General features: G+C 49.5%; 1 protein-coding gene across 3 annotated transcripts in view; it reads left to right on the top strand.

The window, feature by feature from the left end:
- Positions 1 to 19,582, top strand: part of SCMH1 (Scm polycomb group protein homolog 1) — a 57,401-nt gene extending 37,819 nt beyond the window's left edge. Inside the window, exons 5-10 of one of the 3 annotated variants that reach the window (XM_029912700.1) lie at positions 4,655 to 4,887; positions 5,746 to 5,872; positions 7,382 to 7,582; positions 13,359 to 13,541; positions 15,346 to 15,477; positions 19,263 to 19,582. In XM_029912700.1, the coding sequence (XP_029768560.1) occupies positions 4,655 to 4,887; positions 5,746 to 5,872; positions 7,382 to 7,582; positions 13,359 to 13,541; positions 15,346 to 15,477; positions 19,263 to 19,516 (1,130 nt within the window). In that variant the 3' untranslated portion in view covers positions 19,517 to 19,582. The remainder of the gene's footprint in view (positions 1 to 4,654; positions 4,888 to 5,745; positions 5,873 to 7,381; positions 7,583 to 13,358; positions 13,542 to 15,345; positions 15,478 to 19,262) is intronic. The other 2 variants (XM_026657172.2, XM_029912701.1) reach the window with 2 other exon arrangements.
- Positions 19,583 to 20,629: the final 1,047 nt, after the last annotated feature.

Here is a 20,629-nt window from a genome sequence, read left to right as displayed (position 1 = left end):
CATCACTGAGTCTTGACCCAGGGTGCTCTTCTCTGGTTCGTTTGTTGCTGTTGCCTTTGCACCAGCAAGGTCTGGTGTCTCTCTCCCTGGATGTAAATGGGGGAGCTGCTCATCCCCACTTCTGCCCTTAGCGGTTTCCCTCAGGCTGCGGTGGGAGGAAGGTTTGAGCCCATAGCCTTAAGGAGGCTTTCTTGTGGCTGGGGCACCTGCCTGGAAGCTGAAGTCTCCAGCCTACATCTAGAATAGCCTGTGTGCCTAGGTGAGGCTGGCAACGTCTCTGATCTGGGTGCTGAGGGCTTCAGGCTGGTAAAGCCTGTGAGGCAGCTCTTGGAGGTGCAGGCTAGGCCACCCCACTCCTGTGTCAAACACTTGTAACCCTCTAATGGGCAGAGATAGGATATGGGGTGATCAGCCACTTACTGCTCAGCTGATCCATAACTGCATTTCCCCTTGCTGACTAGCACGTTCATCTGGGTTCTCACAGGGCTCTCCTCAGCAGATGCACAAGGACCAGCCACCTTCCCGCCCACTCCTCTAGAGGTTGAAATCAGTATCAGGCTGTCACTTAAGGGGTGAGAAGTCTGGAGTCTGCCCCTGTGAGACTAAAGAGATGGGACTCGGGAATTCGGGGGGTGTTGTCATTTCAATGCCCGCGCACATAGGGAATCCTCTAGTCTGGGAGATGAACAGTTCACCTCTGGAAGCTGGTGTTTACAACTGTTGAAGTAGACAGACATCACTGCATCAGTTACAGTCAGTTCACATGTTGAAGGTTTTCTCCATGACCATGAGGGTAGACATCTGGATCGATTGCAAAAGCAATTACTAATCTATGTGCCTCCATTTGAAACATCCATTGGTGTCTCAGGTTGGGCTCCCAAAATTAGTGGACATTCCTGAAAATTTAGGCCTTATTTCTTTATTTTTCACACATGTTTAAATTCTAGAGCAAATGTTAATCATCTGAGCTGGGTCATTTCACCTTCTGTCCCTATGAGAATATGAGCAGATGAGTGACTAAGGGGGGATAAGGGGGCTGATGCAGAAAAACAAGGAAACTTGAGAAAATGGCTGAGAGGAAAAAGGGACTGTCCCCTTTAACAGTAGGCAAGTATCCCAAAGGGCTGTGTTTTGATACTGGGGCAGCCTGGAGAGCCCTAAGCACCTAGCAGCCTGGAGAGCCCTAAGAAGGAAGTGCGAATGGATTGCATGTGGGGTGTCACTTCATTTAGGTTGGGCAGTACCTTGAGTGGAGCATGCCATCTTACTTGGTCCAGACAGGAGCTAGCACTTTGGGCTGTGGCTAGCAGCCCCAGTCTGTAGGGATCAAGGGTGGAGGCTGCAGCTGCAGTGCATTGGAAAGTTGTGGGCACTGCAAATTTGACTTTTTGCCTGCAAGTGCTAGAAGAGGCTTTCGAACAGAGCACTGTCTCTGTGACTGGCCCTCCTGTTTGGAATGTTTTCTGTGCATTCTCCATGACAGGCCACTACGTATGGTAAAGAAAGGCGGGACTTGATGACAAGCCAGGTAACTTGTATGAAGAGGAAGGACTAGAGCCTTGCTCCTCAGAGAGTTCAGTGCCAATGAAGTAAATGATTTAAAAATATTATGTGAACCAAACGGTACCATAGAATCGCTATGGGTGGTAATTCCATGCTTGAATATTCAGAATATAGCAGTAGGGATATACTATTGACTACCTGACCAGGATGGTGATAGTGACTGTGAAATTCTCAGGGAGATCAGAGAGGCTATGAAAATAAACAAACTCAATAATAGTTAATTAATAATGGGAGATTTCAACGATTTCCATATTGACTGGGAACGTGTTACCTCAGGACTGGATGCAGAGAGAAAGTTTCTTGATACCTTAAATGACTGCTTCCTGGAGCAGCTAGTCCTGAACCCACCAGAGGAGAGGCAATTCTTGATTTAATCCTAAGTGGAGCATAGAATCTGGTCCAAGAGGTGAACATAGCTGAACTGCTTGGTATTAGTGACCATAACATAATAAAATTTAATATCCCTGGGGTGGGGGCACCAAAGCAGCCACTGCGGTAGCTTTTAATTTCAGATAGGGGGGACTACACACAAATGAGGAAGTTAGTTAAACAGAAATTAAAAGGTACAGTGCCAAAAGTGAAATCCCTGCAAGCTGCATGGAAACTTTTTAAAGACACCATAATAGAGGCTCAGTTTAAATGTAGACCCAAATTAAAAAAACACAAGTAAGAGGACCAAAAAAGTGCAACTATGGCTAAACAACAAAGTAAAAGAAGCAGTGAGAGGCAAAAAGGCATCCTTTAAAAAGTGGAAGTTAAATCCTAGTGAAGAAAATAGAAAGGAGCATAAACTCTGCCAAGTGAAGTGTAAAAATATAATTAGGAAGGCCAAAATAGAATTTGAAGAACAGCTAGCCAAAGACTCAAAAAGTAACAGCAAAAAAATGTTTAAATATATCAGAAGGAGGAAGCCTGCTAAACAACCAGTGGGGCCACTGGATGGTCGAGATACTAAAGGAGCACTCGAAGAAGTTAAGGCTATTGCAGAGAAACTAAATGAATTCTTTGCATCGGTCTTCATGGCTGAGGATGTGAGGGAGATTCCCAAACCTGAGCCATTCTTTTTAGATGACAAATCTGAGGAACTGTCCCAGATTGAGGTGTCATTAGAGGAGGTTTTGGAACAAATTGATAAACTAAACAGTAATAAGTCACCAGCACCAGATGGTATTCACCCAAGAGTTCTGAAGGAACTGAAATGTGATATTGCAGAACTACTAACTGTAGTATGTGAACCTATCATTTAAATCGGTTTCTGTACCAGATGATGGGAGGATAGCTAATGTGATGCCAATTTTTAAAAAAGGCTCCAAAGGCAATCCCAGTAATTACAGGCTGGTAAGCCTAACTTCAGCACTGGGCAGATTGGTTGAAACTGTAGTAAAGAACAAAATTGTCAGACACATAGATGAACACCATTTGTTGGGGAAGAGTCAACATGGTTTTTGTAAAGGGAAATCATGCCTCACCAATCTACTACAATTCTTTGAGGGGGTCAACAAACATGTGGACAAGGGGGATCCAGTGGATATAGCGTACTTGGACTTTCAGAAAGCCATTGACAAGGTCCCTCACCAAAGGCTCTTAAGCAAAGTAAGCTGTCATGGGATAAGAGGGAAGGTCCTCTCCTGGATCAGTAACTGGTTTAAAGATAGGATACAAGGAGTAGGAATAAATGGTCAGTTTTCAGAATGGAGAGAGGTAAATAGCCATATCCTCCAGGGGTCTGTACTGGACCAGTAGTGTTAAACATATTCATAAAAGAACTGGAAAAAGGGGTAAACAGCAAGTTGGCAAAATTTGCAGATGATACAAAACTACTCAAGATAGTTAAGTCCAAAGCTGACTGCGAAGAGGTACAAAGGGATCTCCCAAAACTCGGTGACCGGGCAACAAAATGACAGATGAAATTCGGTGTTGATAAATGCAAAGTAATGCACACTGGAAAACATAATCCCAACTATACATATAAAATGATGAGGTCTACATTAGCTAAATTAAATTAGAGATCTTGGTGTCATTGTGGATAGTTCTCTGAAAACATCCGTTCAATGTGCAGCGGCAGTCAAAAAGGCTAACAGAATGTTAGGAACCATTAGGAGAGGGATAGATAACAAGGCAGAGAATATCATATTGCCTCTATAAATCCATGGTACGCCCACATCTTGAACAGTGCGTGCAGATGTGGTCACCCCATCTCAAAAAAGATACATTGGAATTGGAAAATGTTCAGAAAAAGGCAACAAAAAGGATTAGGGGTATGGAACAGCTTTTGTATGAGGAGAGACTAATAAGACTGGGACTTTCCATCTTGGAAAAGAGATGGGGGGGGATATGGTAGAAGTCTATAAAATCATGACTAGTGTGAAGAAAGTAAATGAAGTGTTATATACTCTTTCTCAGAACACAAGAACTAGGGGTCACCAAATGAAATGAATAGACAGCAGGTTTAAAACAAACAGAAGGAAGTATTTCTTCACACAACACACAGTCAACTTGTGGAACTCTTTGCCAGAGGATGTTGTGAAGGCCAAGACTATAACAGGTTTCAAACAAGAACTAGATAAATTCATGGAGGATAGGTCTATCAATGGCTATTAGCCAGGATGGGCAGGGATGGTGTCCCTAGCCTCTGTTTGCCAGAAGTTCGGAATGGGCAACAGGGGATAGATCACTTGATGATTACCTGTTCTGTTCATTTCCTCTGGGGAACCTGGCATTGGAACCGTTGGAAGACAGGACACTGAGCTAGATGGACCATTGGTTTGACCCAATATGGCCGTTCTTATGCTAATTGAGCAGTCCACCTAACTTAAGCCAGAATGTCTCATATTTTAGGAGAAAGGACTATCTTATGGCTAAAGCACGGGACTGGAAGTCAGGAGATTTCGGTTCTTACATGAGATGCAGAAAAAGAATCTGCACGCTCAGCTCTGAGCTCTCTAGTGTACAGCGAAAGTTGCTGCTACCTGGGGATGGCGGCGTTTACAGATAGAAGACACTCATATTCTGATCCACAGCTGTGTGCACGAATACTTATGCCATCGTAACCTTGTGTAAACGATGATCATCGTCTTTCGTTTGACTGCAGTTGTGATTCCAAAGAGCCCGTTTCCTGTCTCTGAAGGAAGTGCCGAGAAGCCCAGCATGCACAGCAGCATGAAGACTGCTTTGGGGCCCCAACCTGAGCAAAAGCGTCGCAAGTCGGGCAAGAAGCGCGGCCGGACGCCCAAGGCCTTGATCCATCACCCCATCCCTACCCCCTCCAAATCTGTGGAGCCTCTGAAATTCCCCAAAAAGAGGGGACCAAAGCCTGGCAGTAAGGTAGGTGACAGGGTATGTGCCTGTGATCACATGTGAATGGAGCGTGCTGCGTGTGTGCCTCTGGGGTGGAGAGCAGCTGTGTTTTTGTGCAGGGGCGCTGGAACAATTTGTATAGTGAGGGTGCTGAGAGCCATTGAACCAAACTGTAAACCCTGGATATGATGGAAACCACTTTTAAGTGAGGAGTTGCGGCAGCACCCCCAGCACCCTCCGTCCCCTTGTTGCAGCACCTATGCTTTTGTGTGTTTAGGAGACAAAGTCCAGCCCTAGGACTGACGGGTAATGGGAGCACACCCATGGAGTGTGGGGGTTGGGAGCATCTCTAGACTCCAGGTCCTCAACCCAGCAGGGGCTGGCAGCACATGCACTGGGCAGGGGTGTGGAATGGAGGGAGTAACTAGACTCCAGCCTCACACCCCCAGGGATGAGCATATTTAACAGTGTCAGGAAGCGTGGCCAAGCAGGGGGTAGGGTCTGAAGAGGGTGTTGGGTGGAGGCGGGGTCTGATGAGGGCGGTGGGCTGGGGGGTGTGGTCTGATGAGGGCAGTGCAGGGCGGGAGGTGGAGTCTGATGAGCGTGCTGGGTGGGGGATAGAGCAGGGTGGGGGCGGGGTCTGATGTGGGCGGGGGGGTTGAGCAGGATGGGGGCGGGGACAGACGAGGGTGGTGGGTACAGAAGGGCAGGGGGTGGGGTCTGATGTGGGTGGGAGGCTTGAGCAGAGTGGGGTCTGATGTGGACTGGGGTAGAGCAGGGCAGGGGCGTGGTCTGATGAGGGTGGTGGGCGGGGCAGGACGGTGTGGGAGCGGCGGGATGGTGAGCATGTGTAAAAGGAGAACTCTTTCCAATCCCTTTCTGCAGAGGAAACCTCGGACTTTGTTGAATCCAGCCCCCACCTCTCCAACAACTAGCACCCCAGAGCCAGACACCAGCACTGTGCCCCAGGATGCTGCTACTATCCCCAGCTCTGCCATGCAGGCCCCCACAGGTACGCTGGGCTCGCCCCCTCAGGGAAGATGATGAGTTCAGGAATCTGGGGGAACCCAGAAAATATCAAGTGAAGATACCACGATTTCCAAACATGGCAGCAAGTCTGGCTGGTGTGGGAATAAGAGTGGCCTAACGCAGAGAAGAATCAGGCTGGAAAGAGACCCAGAGGCTCCCTGTGCCTTCCCTCATCTCCTCCGCTTCTCAGGAACGTAGCTAGAGCTGGGCGATTGCACTGCATTTTCCTCCCATGAATTATTGCTTAGAGGTACCTAGTGGCGTCCCCTGGGGGTTGAACAGAGGGATGTCTTCATGGACACTCGAGACCTTTCACTCTGGGCTGAGGCTCACCGTGCAGCTAGGGGCAGAGTGCTCTCTTGGAGCCATATGGTTGGACACACACATCCTAGCAACTCAGCTGCTCTAGGAGGGGCATTTCTCCAGGCCCATGCTGCTCTGAGGCAGGAAGGGCTGCAGCACCCTAGTTCTCTCTGAAACTAGAGAGGGGGGCAGGCTCAGCTGTTGAGTCACCCCAGAACCCTGCATTAAAAGTCAGGGTGTCTGCTGCAGAGTCTTGCTGGGTCCATTGAGCTCCTAGTAGGGTGGAGAGGCAGCCAGAGTCGCTTTGGGCACAAAGGAGCCAGGGTCGAGAGCCTAGAAAGACCAAGCTAAGGTTTCTGTGGGGTTCCAGTCTTGAGTCCGAACTAAAGCTGACCCCAGAAGGGGGAGTCTGATGCTAACTCTGCCCAGCACACGGTCTGGCTGGGCCCACTCTCCCTCAGCACAGCTGGACAGATATCCAGGGAAGCCTAAGGGACCTAGGCTGGAAATTCAATGGGAGCTGGGTGCTGAACTCCCCTAGGCTCCTTTTAGAGTCTCAACCGTTATCCGGACGCTCAGCACACCCACAGCTTGGCATACTTGGAGCACTAGGACAGAGGCCGTGGAGGAGATGCTAGCATGGCGGAGGATGAGCCCAAGGGAAGCGAGGAATCAGCATTGTGGGCTTGTACCTCTTCTAAATATGCCTTGTGCTGGTAGGCAGCAGACTAGTGGCTATGCTGGACTGGCTTGTTTCATCCTGTTTGTGAGCATATGACAGCAGGCAGGCTCTGTACTGGCAGGAGGGCAGGGCTGTGGGCGGGCGGCTCTCGCGGTGTAATGGTGAGCCTATGACAGGGCAGGCTCTGTACTGGCAGGAGGGCAGGGCTGTGGGCGGGTGGCTCTTGCGGGGTAATGGTGAGCCTATGACAGGGCAGGCCCCATGCTGGCAGGAGGGCAGGGCTGTGGGCGGTCGGCTCTCGCGGGGTAATGGTGAGCGTATGACAGGGCAGGTTCTGTACTGGCAGGAGGGCAGGGCTGTGGGCGGGCGGCTCTCGCGGGGTAATGGTGAGCGTATGACAGGGCAGGCCCCATGCTGGCAGGAGGGCAGGGCTGTGGCAAAGCAGGGATGGGTGTGCTGGGCAAGCAGCTCTCGCAGGGTAACCTTGAGCCTTCTCTCTCTCTGCAGTCTGCATTTACTTGAACAAGACCAGCAGCACCGGGCCTCACCTGGACAAAAAGAAAGTTCAGCAGCTGCCTGACCATTTTGGACCAGCTCGGGCCTCTGTGGTGCTGCAGCAGGCAGTACAGGCCTGTATTGACTGTGCTTACCATCAGAAAACTGTCTTTTCCTTCCTGAAGCAAGGCCATGGGGGAGAGGTCATTTCAGGTAAGAACCAAGCTTTCTCCCCCCTGCCCTGCTTTCTGAGAGATCTTTGATGGAACCATCTCCCTGGAGCACAGCACCGTCCTGATGTCAGCTGTGGCCATCCCCAGCTGGGGAAGTCTCCATGGGAGTCTGGAAGGCTCTGAGTGCTGTACCGGATTGCTGTATAAAGCCTAAACAAGTGAGGATCGCTTCTCCAGCCATAGGAGGGGTGTATAACATGCTTGTGCATGTAGGAATAAAACTCCCATGTGCCTTCCAGCCAAGAATCACAGTGTCATTCTCAGCCACTAATCAATGCAGTCCCTAGCTCATGGGGTGCTGTGGGAAGTGTCACTTTCTTTCCCCATTTTACAGATGAGAAAACTGAGGCACAGAGAGGTGACATGACTATCCAAGGCCACACAGCTCGTTGGTGGCAGATCTGAGAACAGAATTCAGCCTCCTTGGTTCCCAGTCCTGTGCATTAGCCTCAAGCCCATCCTCCCCTGTTTCATCCCTGTTCTTTGTGCTACATTATGTTTGTTTCTTTTCAGTGATACCAGCTGCTTCCTAAACCCGTAAGAGAAAGGGGAACATTCAGCAGCTTCAAGCTGATCCATGGTGTATCATGTTAGTTGTGCCCTGCCTCATTAACCATCAGTGTAGGGTGCCTGCAAATATACCCATGAGCACCAGGGAATTGTGCTCCGAGTCCTCCTGGAAGTGCCCCAGAGAGAGTCCCACAGGTCTGGTACAAGGGGCTGGGAAGTGTGAACCCTTCTCTCCTGGACTTTGACTCCATCAGGTCTGTCAGAATGCTGCTGCTAGACTCATCTGATTAAGGGCTTGGGTACACAGGGCTTTATTGCAGACTAACTGCTGTTTTTTCTAATTAACCTGGGCTGTGTCCACACAGCACAGTTCTTCCAAATCAACTGTGCGAATTGGATAATCCACTTTGAAGTGGATTAGGTTAATTTCAGAATGAGTTAATGTGGAGAAATGTTCATATGGACACGTCTGTATTTTGGATCAACTTTTCAGTCCTCCCACTGATATCCCACACTGCATCGCTTCACGCCAGGACTGACTTGTCTGTGTGTACGCTGTCTGCTGTGCTGGGCTCATGGCGACTGGATGGCCCCATGTTTAAATGGTGGCACACAGCCAGCAGCACCCCTTTTGTGATTCCTGGAGTGTTACAGCAAACACCTGGAGATGTGCAGCAGCGGGGTTTCCTTGAGGAGCCAGTGCAGTCATGCCTAAACAGCAGCCATCCTGAGGAGAAAATACACATGTACAGCTAAGCAAATGGCCGAGAGGGTCCATCCTGGGACGTGGCTCAGTCCTGCAACACAGGGAAGGAGTGCCGCTGGCAGGATGACCGAGGGGCTGTCCTAAGATGCAGTTCACTCCTACAACACAGGAAAGCAGAGCTGCTGGCAGAATTATAAGAACAGCCAAGGACAGACATGGCCTGACAGTGCTCCAATTACCTGCCCCTACTTTAAGGAGCTGGATTGGATTTTCCCTGGTACATTGAGGACTGTGCCAAGGCACCGAGGAAAACCCCAGTCCCAACCAGGACTTGGAGGAGGAGGAGGTGTCCCCAGCAAGCCAGGATCTCTTCTCCAGGCTAGAGCCTGACCAGATCCCGAGGAACAGATAGCCCCCAGGAGCACACAGCCTGATAGTCCTGGGCAGAGGGCCTCGGCCAGTAAGTATGATGTGCTGTATTACAATTAAACTGTGTTGATGCGGTTAAAACTTTGTTCTGGGAGCCCATTAGATGCCACCATTTTGGGTGGATGTGAACTCTGCTTCTGTCCTCCTCCTCTCGTGCTCAAAATGGTGTCCATGCCTCAGAATTAGAGTTCTGCAGGGTTTACTTCCCTGATACTTTCATTTCCCACAGCTATCTGTCACACCGCCTCCTGCCCCAGCCCCGGTCCTGTCCTCCTTGTGGTCCCTTCTCCCAGTTGTCCACTGTGGACTACCCGCAGCCCTCCTGCCACAGTCAAGCCAATGGTACCGTGGTGGTTGTAATGTAGACATGCTTACTCAAAATCACTTATAGGAAAATAATACAACGTAAAAGACTTTGCTTCACAGTTTGATCAATGGCCTGAGATTCCAGCTCTGTTAGCATTTCATGAGGTATAGTGCCAGAGTTAAATGCAAGAATTAAACTCCCATCGCCTTTCTGAACAAGTCCCTTCTCTGCTCTTGGTGATCTGTAGTAAGGTTACATCCTCCGACGTTAGGCCTGCCTGCAGAGGTGCACATGCAGTTCCTAACCTGGCCTCTGCAACTCCCCAGCCCCAGGCCAGGCAAACCTCCAAATCTTTCCACCTACCCCCACCACCCCACCCATGCAAACCACTGGCCTAAGCCCCACTGCCTACCGCAGCCCCCCACCGCACCAACTGCCTAGGGTTAGAACAGGAGTTGTGCAAAGAGGGAGTAAAGTGAAACTCTTCTGCCACCTCCAAGCTCTCCCCAGGTGGAGACGGGACCATTGCAATGGCATTCCGAAACTGAGGGAAAAGCAACATTTTATCACTGTGATTCTGGTTCCTGTGGCAATTATAATAACTACTTCTGTTTCTTGCTTCCCAGCTTCTGCACCTGACACCGTGAAAAGGACTGTTAGTAACTTCCAAATGCCTGACTAATCTCTGGGCCAGGGAAAAGAAGGCCAAAGACAATGTTTGAGGACCTCAGGACAGCATTGCTGAAGAGGGATAAGAAGCCAGAGGAGTGGAGGAAGTTCTTGCAGAGAGAGGACAGAGAACATGGAGAGAGTGACCGGGAGAGGCAGAGACAGCTCCTGGAGTTCATGCAAGAACAGACTGTCTTGATCGAGAACATGATGGCGCCATATTCTGCCACAGCCCCACCACCTCAATTCCAACCCACTCCAGCCCTGCAATCCATGGAGAGGAATGCGTCCTGGGAGCAGCAGTACCCTTCCCAAAACTCTGGCCACAGGCGTTTCCCACCCCACCCACCAGACTGAAAACAGCTCCTTCACCCCCATAATGGCAAACAATGGTTTCTTCCCTGGTCACTCCACAGGCCAAGGAAAGACATTAGGCAGAAATCCTGCCCGTACATATGCCTGTGACTTGTGCAGCACTAACGTGTGCACTCAGTACTTGTGTCATGTGCTGCACTTCTGCACTGTCATGTTGTGTAAAGCTTGCATTGTTATGCACAGTGTGCACTGTTTTATGTTCTGGCTCATGTTACAATGGATACACAGTTTTGATCAATAAATGTTGTTTGCACTATTTGATGTTCAGTAAGTGATTTTTGACAAAAGTTCAATAAACTTTCATAAAATACCACCTCTCCCATGCACATAATAAAATGCCCTTTCCCAAAACTACAGCACAAAGTATTTAAAAAGCAAAATAAACTTTTTTCACTAGTCCATACAGAGCAATGAAACCCTGCCACAATGCACAATCAAATTACATTGCAACATTTCAGCTCCTAGCCTCAAAGTAGGAGCCCAAGGCATCCCCTGACCTTGTGGCCTTGACAGTTTGCTGCAGTATGCTGTGGCCATTCATAACATTCTGAAAGTCTCTGTACCTCTCTCTCCCAGCCATCAGCAAGGCTCTCTCCCTGCTCTCTCAGATGTGCAAAGCACAGCAAGGCAGCGATCAGGAGGCAGCTACTGCACAGCAGCCTCCCACCTCATCATGAGACGTCGTCGTCTCCCTTTCAGCCTTCCACGTGCATACTCCAGTGTCATTCTGCAGCTACTCGGGTCAGAGCCGAACAGCTCCCTGTTCCTGTCCAAGTCTCCTGTAACAGGCTTCATAAGCTCAGGGTGAGCTGGGTCTCCCACACGGATGGGGAATCGCAGCACCATTAATGTCCATAGCCATCCTGGAAGCACAGTTTCCACTTTTCATTAAATAAAACTGTGCGTTTCAAAAGATCCTGGTAACATGGACTCTCCAGACCAACCCACTTAATATTGGTGAACCTGCCGTGGAGGTCAGCCAGGCCTAGGAGCAGCAGAGAGAAATACTCCTTGCTTTTGGTGAACTCTGAGGCCTGGGGAGAGGGGCAAAGGATAGGCATATGGCAGTGGCCCTGAAAAATTCAAAAACCCCAGCTATGCAAATCCATCAACAACCTCCTGTGTATTGCCAGGCTCTGGGACCCCGGACATCAGCACATACCTCCATGACAGCAGCCCAGACAGCTGATCTACCAACACCAAACTGGTTAGCTACTGATCAGCAGCATTGAGGGTGGTGAGCTTCCTGATAGTGATGGTCATGCCCTTCTCCACACTGAGGGCAGCTCTCATGTTGGTACGATGCCACTGCAGCTCTGGGGTTCCTCACAGATGTCTCGGGAAGGGCCCGTTCTCATCCTGAAGTTCTGCCTCCTCTACCTCAGGCCAGGATCATTGTCCTTCCCCCCCCCAGCCAGAGCTGACGTCCCAAACCCAGAAATAGCATCCTGTAGGGCGAAACTGCTCCAGAAAAACATTCTCCACAGTTAGCTGCTCAGTTTCATCCTTCTCCTCCTGCTCTACCAAAAATAGCTCAGCAGCACGACAGCTGCCCAGATGTGTGATCACAAATACATGTGTGGCAGCCTGGACTGCAGTACACAACTGTGTTCCTTCCGTGCTGGCTGACAGCAGTGTGAGAATGGCACTGACTTGCAAAAGACAGATGACTCCTGGGATGTGATGAGAGGAATCATGGGAATTTGCTGCTCTGACCCCAAGACTCAGAATTCCAGTGCCTTATGGTAGCTAACCCACAATGTACCATGAGAAGAATCCCAGAATGCATAGAGCCCAGCAGCGGGACAGCACCATGAAATACCCACTTAGAACTTTGAAAAGAGTAAATGCCATGTGTACACTCGGATTCAAAGAAAGTAAGTAAAAGCCGGCCATGTGCACACAATTACTTCAGAATAGTTATTCCGCAACTGTTAGTGCACACAAATCTAATCCACCAAACTCCACCATGCAGACAAGCCCGAAGTCATTTCCTTCTAACATCCTACCACTGGCTCCCCCTGCAACCCCTTACATACAGAAAAGCTTCTTGTAAAAATTCACAAGGCTGCTACATTGCCCTCCTTGAGATCCTTGGACGGGGACCCCGAGCCAGGGGCCAGAGAGTGCACAGAGAGCACCAGTTAGACCTAAGGCCTCTCTTTTCTCTTTCTTGCCCAGTGTTTAGGTGGATAATGTGACACCACCCAATAGGTGTCTTAAAAGAGAACGTTCCCCTTGGCAGCTCTCCCGGCTGCAGCTGAGGGGCCGCAGTATTAGTGAACCAAAGCGCAGGTTTCACCAGCTGTGAGGTTGCACTCCAGACTCTCCAAAGTTTGCCAGAGTCCTCCAGGAGTAGGTGAGGAGGGTGAGGGGTGGAGCTTTTGTTGTTTCTCATGCAAAAAAAACCCCCCAGAGATAGCCCCAAGTCCCTTCTCCGACCCACTATTTTTTTATTTTCTTTTTAAGTACTTTGAGGTCATATTTATCCACCGCTCACGAGCAGGAAGCACAGACCCTGTCCTTGCATGCCCTTCAGTACACCTTTAAAGATAAGCTTTTCAGGCAAAACAGACACACCTGATGCTGGGTGCAGCAGGCTGGTTCTGGCCTGTCCCAGAGAGGAGAGTTCCCCGGCATTAAGCCAGGGGAAAGCAGTGGCTTTTGTTTGCTTTAGTTAGCCAGGTGAGGTGGAGGTACAGGAGCTGGCTGTGCAGCCTGGGAGTTTATGTGTTCGGCTCTGTTTGTTTCTGTCTCCAGCCGTGTTTGATCGGGAACAGCACACTCTGAATCTGCCGGCAGTAAACAGCATCACCTACGTCCTCCGCTTCTTGGAGAAACTCTGCCACAACCTGCGCAGCGACAACCTCTTTGGGAACCAGCCTTTCACTCTGAACCATATGCAACACTCCCACGCGTACAGCCACGACAGGTACCTACCAGGTAGGAGCTGGGGCTGGGGGTGGGCTTTCTGGTGTCCCTCGAAGCACCACGTCCTAACCAGACTTTACCCTTCAGCTAAGAGATGGCAGCGGTACGGACGGCAGAGTCTAGTTTGTGGGTTCACTGCACGACATCTACTGTCACTCACACCCCCAGGATCCCCGATGCTGCACTTTCTGCCTGTGCTACCTGATTTCCATTTGTGCCAACAGATCTCCACTCATCTGTCTCACCCTCTCTGCATCGCTCATTCCCTGCGTGGCTAGTCTGAGAAATGTAACCTGATCTAGGTTACTGATCCATTTAGGAATTAGGGTGAGAGACTTTGTGTAGAGAACAGAAAGGTGATCCCATGCAGTAGGTAAATGGAAAATTTCACTAAGTCGTACCTAAGTCGTGGCTTCAAGTATCAGGGGGTAGCTGTGTTAGTCTGTATCTACAAAAACAACAAGGAGTCTGGTGGCACCTTAAAGACTAACAGATTTATTTGGGCATAAGCTTTCGTGGGTAAAAACCTCACTTCTTCAGATGCAAGAGTCGTGGCTGTGACTCTTGTCCCAACAGAAAGAACACGCTTGCCAGCAGGAAAGCTCAGTTTACACCTCGGGACTGGGAGCCATACTGCTGGCGTATTGTGGTTGGACTGTGGTTCTCTTGGCATGGCTGGTGCTCTCGCTGTCTGAAGCAACACATCCTGGGCATGTTGGCTCATGCCACTGTGCAACAGAGACTAGGTTGCAATTTAGCTCTGCAATTAAAGTGCTACGAGGTAGACTCACAAGAGGACACATAGTGTCCCAGCAAGGACTAAGTGATGACACCCCACAATGCAGGAGGGACAGACTGCCATGCGAGAGCCCATGGCAGGCTGCTGGAATCCTGTAGAGGGGATGGGAGAGGAAATCCCTCCCAAGCTCTTTATCTCAAACTCAATAAAGGTTCCAGGGCTAATGGGTCATCCTGTCCCTTTGCTCCACTGCTCCAAAATGGGTGAGTGACTAGCTTAGCAAAAGTGAAGGCAGCCCAGGGTTCACACTGGAAACCAGCTACTGTTGGCTAGTGGCTGGGAACTAGGAATCTCCAGTGTGCATACATCCTGGGGTGAAATACAACCCAAATCACAAGTGAGTGCAGGCTGGAAACACTTGGGAAGCAGCAGCTTTTCAGGAAACCAAGAGGTCATTGTGGGCAGTAAAGTAGATCTGAGCTTGCCATGTGAAATGTTGCAAAAAATCAGATACAAATCTGGAGGCATCTCATCACAGATCATCCTGTTAGATGGCCCTCTGAGACTGTTCCTGGCAGGCTGCGTACAGTGCATGGACCTTAGTATTCAAAAATTGGAGCCATGTTGGAGGGAAGGGCATTTGGAGAAGCGCAACAGTGCTGGTGAGGGAGCTGGAGGGATGGGTTTGAAGAACTCAGGGTATAACTGGGCCAAATAATGACTAAGGGATAGAGAATTTCCTAATTGTCTAAGGCCTGCATATGTGTAAAGGCTGCGCAGACTGTGGAGGGAAGGAATGGTTTGGGGTGAATTGAGATGTATAACTAGGAGAAACAGAATGAAATTAATTAAAGGAGATAGAATGGCACAGCACCTAATAGTTGTGTGCCATCACCAATAACTCTGATTTTCAAAATGTTGCAAAATGAAAATTAAATTCAAAGCCATCAAGCTCCAGATGGCTCCCAGAGGTTTGCCAGGCTGATGTGAGGTTGTACATGGGTCATAAATGATCCAGGCCGGACTGAATTTCCCAGGAAGTCTCCATTCCTAAGTAGGGCTTGTTCTCTTTTATAGACAGAAGCAGTTCATTAGACGGCACTCTGCAGGGACCAGGCCGAGGTACAAAGCGATACTCCCAAGATTCCCCTCCATACAGCGCTCCTCTCTCCCCCAAGTTACCAAAGAATGACCGTCACCCTTTGGAAGGTGAGCACAGCATCGCTTCCCAAACCTGGCTGTTTATAGTTACTCTTAACCAGTGTAGCATGATTGGATTTACAATGCCAAATCAACCATGGGTCCAGCAAGTCTGGTTTTCAGACTCCAGCAGGGGCCAGTGCCTAAGGCGTCATAGGAAGATGAAGAAAATCCAGTACCCCAAGCCAGTTGCATGGACCAACCCTTTATGACCCCTGCTTTGATCATCTTGTGCCATGAAGCATGAGACTTGACTATCCTTATTTTAGTCTCTATTATTATTATATGTTGTTAACGGTCATAAAATTATCCAGGCATTCTTAATCAGTCCAGCCACCGTATTGTACTCCATGATCACCACCTGTAGTGAGTGCCACAGGTCGACTCTGTGCTAGAGGGAACCTGCTTCCCTTTTCCAGCCATTTTCCCCCCAATATCCCATCGGTCCCTCAGTCAGTGCATGGGAGCTCTACCAGGATTTACCTCAAAGAGCAGCATCCAGGAAACCAGCTAAGTAAACCCACCTGCCCAAACCTCTTGGCTCTCGGAGAGTTTCTTTCGACTTCTAAACTGCCAGTCACATGAATGCTGGGGAGGATGTGCTGGGCCACATGACCAAACGTAGCTGGATGAATGCCCTTTTTGTCATTTGGTCCATCAGCCTGTGTGCACGCGGGAGACATTTCCAGAGGGCCGATGTAGTTGGAAGCTTTCTCTGCCTAAGGATTTGAGCTGAAAGATCCAGGACTGTAGAGCTTCTCTGTCAGTCTTTGTGTAATGGAGTAAATATGTTTTAAGCGTCCTGTAGCCTTTAGACTAACAGATGTGCAGTGCGAATGGCCTTGATGTAAGGCTGCAGACTACATTAGCCAGGAATGAGTGTGAGCATCAGTTGCTCTGTTTAAATCCCTGTGTTCAGTAAACATTAGGAATAAAATCCGTGTCTTGGATCACGGTGAGAATCTGTGCAGGCCATTTTCAGCTTTTCTTGCACAGTTCACTGGTCTGTAACATTCCCTCCGGCCAACAGGTTTCCCAGAGAATAGAAATGAAAGTCACTTTCCTTTCACTCACTTAACCCTAGACCAGCTCAAGGCTATTACTGCATCCAAAGCCTCTGCGCTCAGACTGACGTTCAGTGTGGTGTCCAGAAACGCCCCGGTGACGGGAACGATTAGGATGTAAGGCATCAGGGTGTTCAGTCAGTAGAGTAACAGTCTACAAATAACTAGCAGCTAATCTGCCCTTCCAGCAGTGGGTTCTCCAGCTACAAGAGGGGAAACCCTTGTCTGCGCTGCAAAGAGAATGCTTGCTGGCGAGGGTTTCCAGTGCTGAATGCAGTTTGGCCCTAACCTCAGTGCTTAAGTGGTGCTGAATGCAGCTTGATTTGGGGCTAGGCTTGCAGCTGAACTGCCATTAGCCCTAGCTCGGTTTGTAGTGTCCACAAGGCCTCAGACAAGCCTGCAGTGTCACTGTTTAAATGGCTTCTCTTTGGTCATTGCACAGGAAATTTGTTTTTCCAGCTTTTTTCTTTAAAAAACAGTTCATTTAATTCACCCAGAGAGAAAACAGCCTTCGTAATAGGTTTACAATTAAAAGACATTAGCATTTGTCATGTCTGGTGCAAGATGCAGCACAGTCCAGGTGTTCCACTTTACCTACATGGGGATCACGTTTGTCATGCGTTGGCAGGTTTGAAGGCTGGGAATTGTGACTGAATGCTGTGCTCGCAGTGTCACTTCAGCATCTCCTCCTATCAGGGTGGAGGCTTTGCCATGCTTGGAGAATTTGCCATCCAAATATTTTCTTCTTCTGCTTGAATTCTGTGCTGGGACAAATGCATTTGATTCCCCTATGCCAGCGTTGTTGGTTTTTTTGTTTTTTTTGGGGGGGGGGGGCAGCGAGTGGCAGCTCAAATAACTCAGAACTGTTGTAAGAGTCTCTTTGCTGGCCCTGGGAAAAGTTGCTCTTGTGGCCGGTATGGGAGGGTGTCTTGTGATGGTTGCATAGCATAACCTGTGGTACAAAGGCAATGCACCTTCGTCCATTAACCGCTTTCTTCTCTTGCAGTTAGACTTAGCAGGTCCTTCACAAAGAATTGTCTGGAATGGTCCCTAGGGCTCTGGGCTGGCGGGGCTGACTTTGTCGTGTAGCGGCTGTGCATTCATTAACAGAATCTATCCTGACCGTTCTTGCACAAGACATGCACAGTAACGTGCACAGCAGAGGAGAGTATCCCAGGGCACTAGATGCACTGGCTTAAGCTGTAAATCATCCCTACGAACATCATATAACCGTCCAGAACATACAGCTCCCCTTCTCCCCCCATCTCGTTCCCCAGCCTTCCCCCCTCACCTGGGGAAAAGGGGACCCTAGTAGGTGCCCCGGAGGTCAGTAAATCCTGGTTCAAGTCGAGCTAGAGAGAAAGTGAATTGCAATCCTGTGGGCCTGCACCGAGAGCACCCTGCTGCCCGCGCCCTCCCACTGGCACCAGGGGAGGGGTAGTGTGAGCGCGTCCATTGATCATAGCTGCAAAGGCCTCGCTCGAGCTCAGCAGTCATGTTACTAGCTGCAGTAACGTTCCATCCCTGCTAAGCCCCAGCCGCATGGCAGGGCCTCCCCCACCTCTATTTGCTAGACCCTCTGGGAAGTCTTATTTTAAATGAGGAGAACTACAGCCTGTTGGGCATGTTATGGAGCCCAGTTCTGTGTATGAATAGAGTCCTCCTGGCAGGTTGAAAGAGACAGTGGCTGATGGTTAATGGCACCTCAGTGCTGGAGCCAACCTGACAGCGGCAGTGACAACGGCGTGTGTCGTTATTAGAACTAACCCTGGTGGTTGAGGAAGAGAGCCTGGGGCTGTCTGTGTCTGGGAAAAGCCTGTGCCAGTGTCCAGAAAAGGCCTATGTCAACAGCTGGAAAACCCAAGCAAAGCCAGTTAGCTGGGCCCGTCCCTTGAGGGTTAGTGACCCAGAATGGGCTCAACCCAGTCCTGTGGCTCTGGCTCCCAAGCCAACGCCTCCTTCCACTCAGAGAGCTGTTCTTAGAGCAAGGGCTTGGGGCCAGCAGTAAGGATAAGTAAAGCAGGCAAGGCTTTGGAGCCTTATGTCCCATGTGGGATCTGCAAGCCACTGCCAGTTCTGTCTTCCTCTCAAGCAGTAGAACCAGTGTGAATGTGAAGAACGGCGGGGAGGGGGTGAGTCAATTCACTCCCTGGCCCAATTCCCCCACCCAACAGGGGGCTGAGATGGTGCTCAGTTGGGGAGGGAGGGTTCACATTAGTGGATGATAGCAAGGTGAGGGGGAGAGCAGGAAAGAACAAATGCCTTTAACCCAGATTGTCCCAGAGCTCCTGTTCTCACTGGTGGAATTGTGAGCCAGAGAAGGAATTCCCCTTCTGCGTGGATTTGGGGAACACTTCCAAATCTACTCAGAACAGGCGACTTTCCACCCTTGTCTGCCACTGGCAGACAAAGGAAGGAGCTCGTGGAAGCAGCAGGAGGATGTGAGAGTGCAGGATGGGACTGGTGTTGATGCTACAAAAGGAACAGGTAGTGCACACATCTTGGTATGGACCATAAATGCAGCTAAATGGCGCTCAAGAGCAGCAGGACTGAAACTTGCTAGACAAACACCACGTTGCAGCACTTAGTAAATGACCCCTTTCTGACTGATTTCTCCAGCACGCCGTACAGGGAATGCTGCTGTTGCTCATGCTTGTGTGTGCTGTATAGAATTGTAACTGTGTACTGCATACCCCTTATTGGTTCTGACTGCAGCTTGGTGCCTTACAGGTGAAACCTTTGTTCTGGGAGACGGCCTCCCAGGTCCCCTGGAACCTCGCCTGGACCCAATGGACTCTGCCTTGAACTCTGTCAACTCATCCAGTCCCAGCAGGAACTGCAGAGACTACCGCTTGCAGGGATACAGGCATCTGCACCAGCCCTCTAGCCTCACTCAAGGCAATGCTTCTGCCTTGCGTAGGCTTAGCTCTGGGGGTAAGTCATCCTGCCAAGGCTCTTCGTTTGGCAATATGGAGCTTTGCTAGCTCCTGTTACATCTTTCTAATGCCAGCAAGTACCCGAGACTGGCCTCTACATTGTCAGTTAAACAGGCAGTTTGTTAGACATATGTTCTAGAGATGGATGGTACGTTGGTGGGTGGAGTTGTGGGTGGACAGTCAGTGAACGGCTTGGTGGCTGAATAGGGATGTGGAGGTCAGTGGCTGAATGGGTAGAAATGACGAGCTAGGTGTTGATGAATAGGTTGGGGTGTGTAAGTTGAAGCAGTTCAGATGATGAATCGATTGCTGAATGGATGGGGATTTGAGAGGTGATAGCTGAATGGATTGGAAGCAGCTTGAGTGAGGAGAACTGACTAGCTGAGTTATGAATGAGGACATGCGGGGTGGATATGTGGGCAGATGGGATGAATATCGGCCAGCTGATGAACGGATGAGGTGAACCTAGTTGTGTGGGTGCTTGCCGATCACTAGTGACACATCAGTTATATTGTGATATATATAAAATAACAGATGTGTAGGACAGGTGCAGTGAAGCTGCTAAATGCAGTAAATCCGCACGTGTGCCAAATCCATCTGTTTGTAATGAAATGTGTGATTGTGTGCACGACAGCACCAAGGCTGTGAGGGTTAAAACCAGCAACAATACAGCACACTTAGGAGTTGGGTCCCGTTCTCCATGGCATTGTGCACAACTAACACTGACACTCAAGAGTCGAGATGTTGCGGTCTCTGTGGATGGCAGCTCCTCACAAGACAGGCATGGCAGAGGAAGCACTTGAAGGGAGCAGAGCTCACGGAGGGGCTGCAGCATGTGCAACAGACGCTGTTAATGGCATGTTAAGGTTGCACAATTCAGCGCTCAGGAGACAGGAAATGAGAGCTGGACCTTCAGCCGTCAGTCTGCCTATGTGTATGTTATAACACAGGCTTTACTTATAGGGACACATTTTTTTAATTAGCTGCATATATGCCATTAAGATAAGCAGTGATCATAGTTAACAGCTGCATCGTAATGCATATGCTCAAGAGGACAGAGCTACAGTATTGCGTTTACCGTTTACTTGGCATTTCCTGACCCTTGAGTGCTTACTCTTGGAAGCTTTCGTTGCTTTAACATATTTTTTGTATTTCTTTGAT

The sequence above is a fragment of the Terrapene carolina genome, unplaced genomic scaffold (genome assembly GCF_002925995.2).
Source record: "Terrapene carolina triunguis isolate 2854851 unplaced genomic scaffold, T_m_triunguis-2.0 Scaffold236, whole genome shotgun sequence".
Lineage (NCBI taxonomy): Eukaryota > Metazoa > Chordata > Testudines > Emydidae > Terrapene > Terrapene triunguis.
The sequence above is the reverse complement of the archived record's forward strand: the minus strand, read 5'-3'. Positions and strand labels throughout refer to the sequence as shown.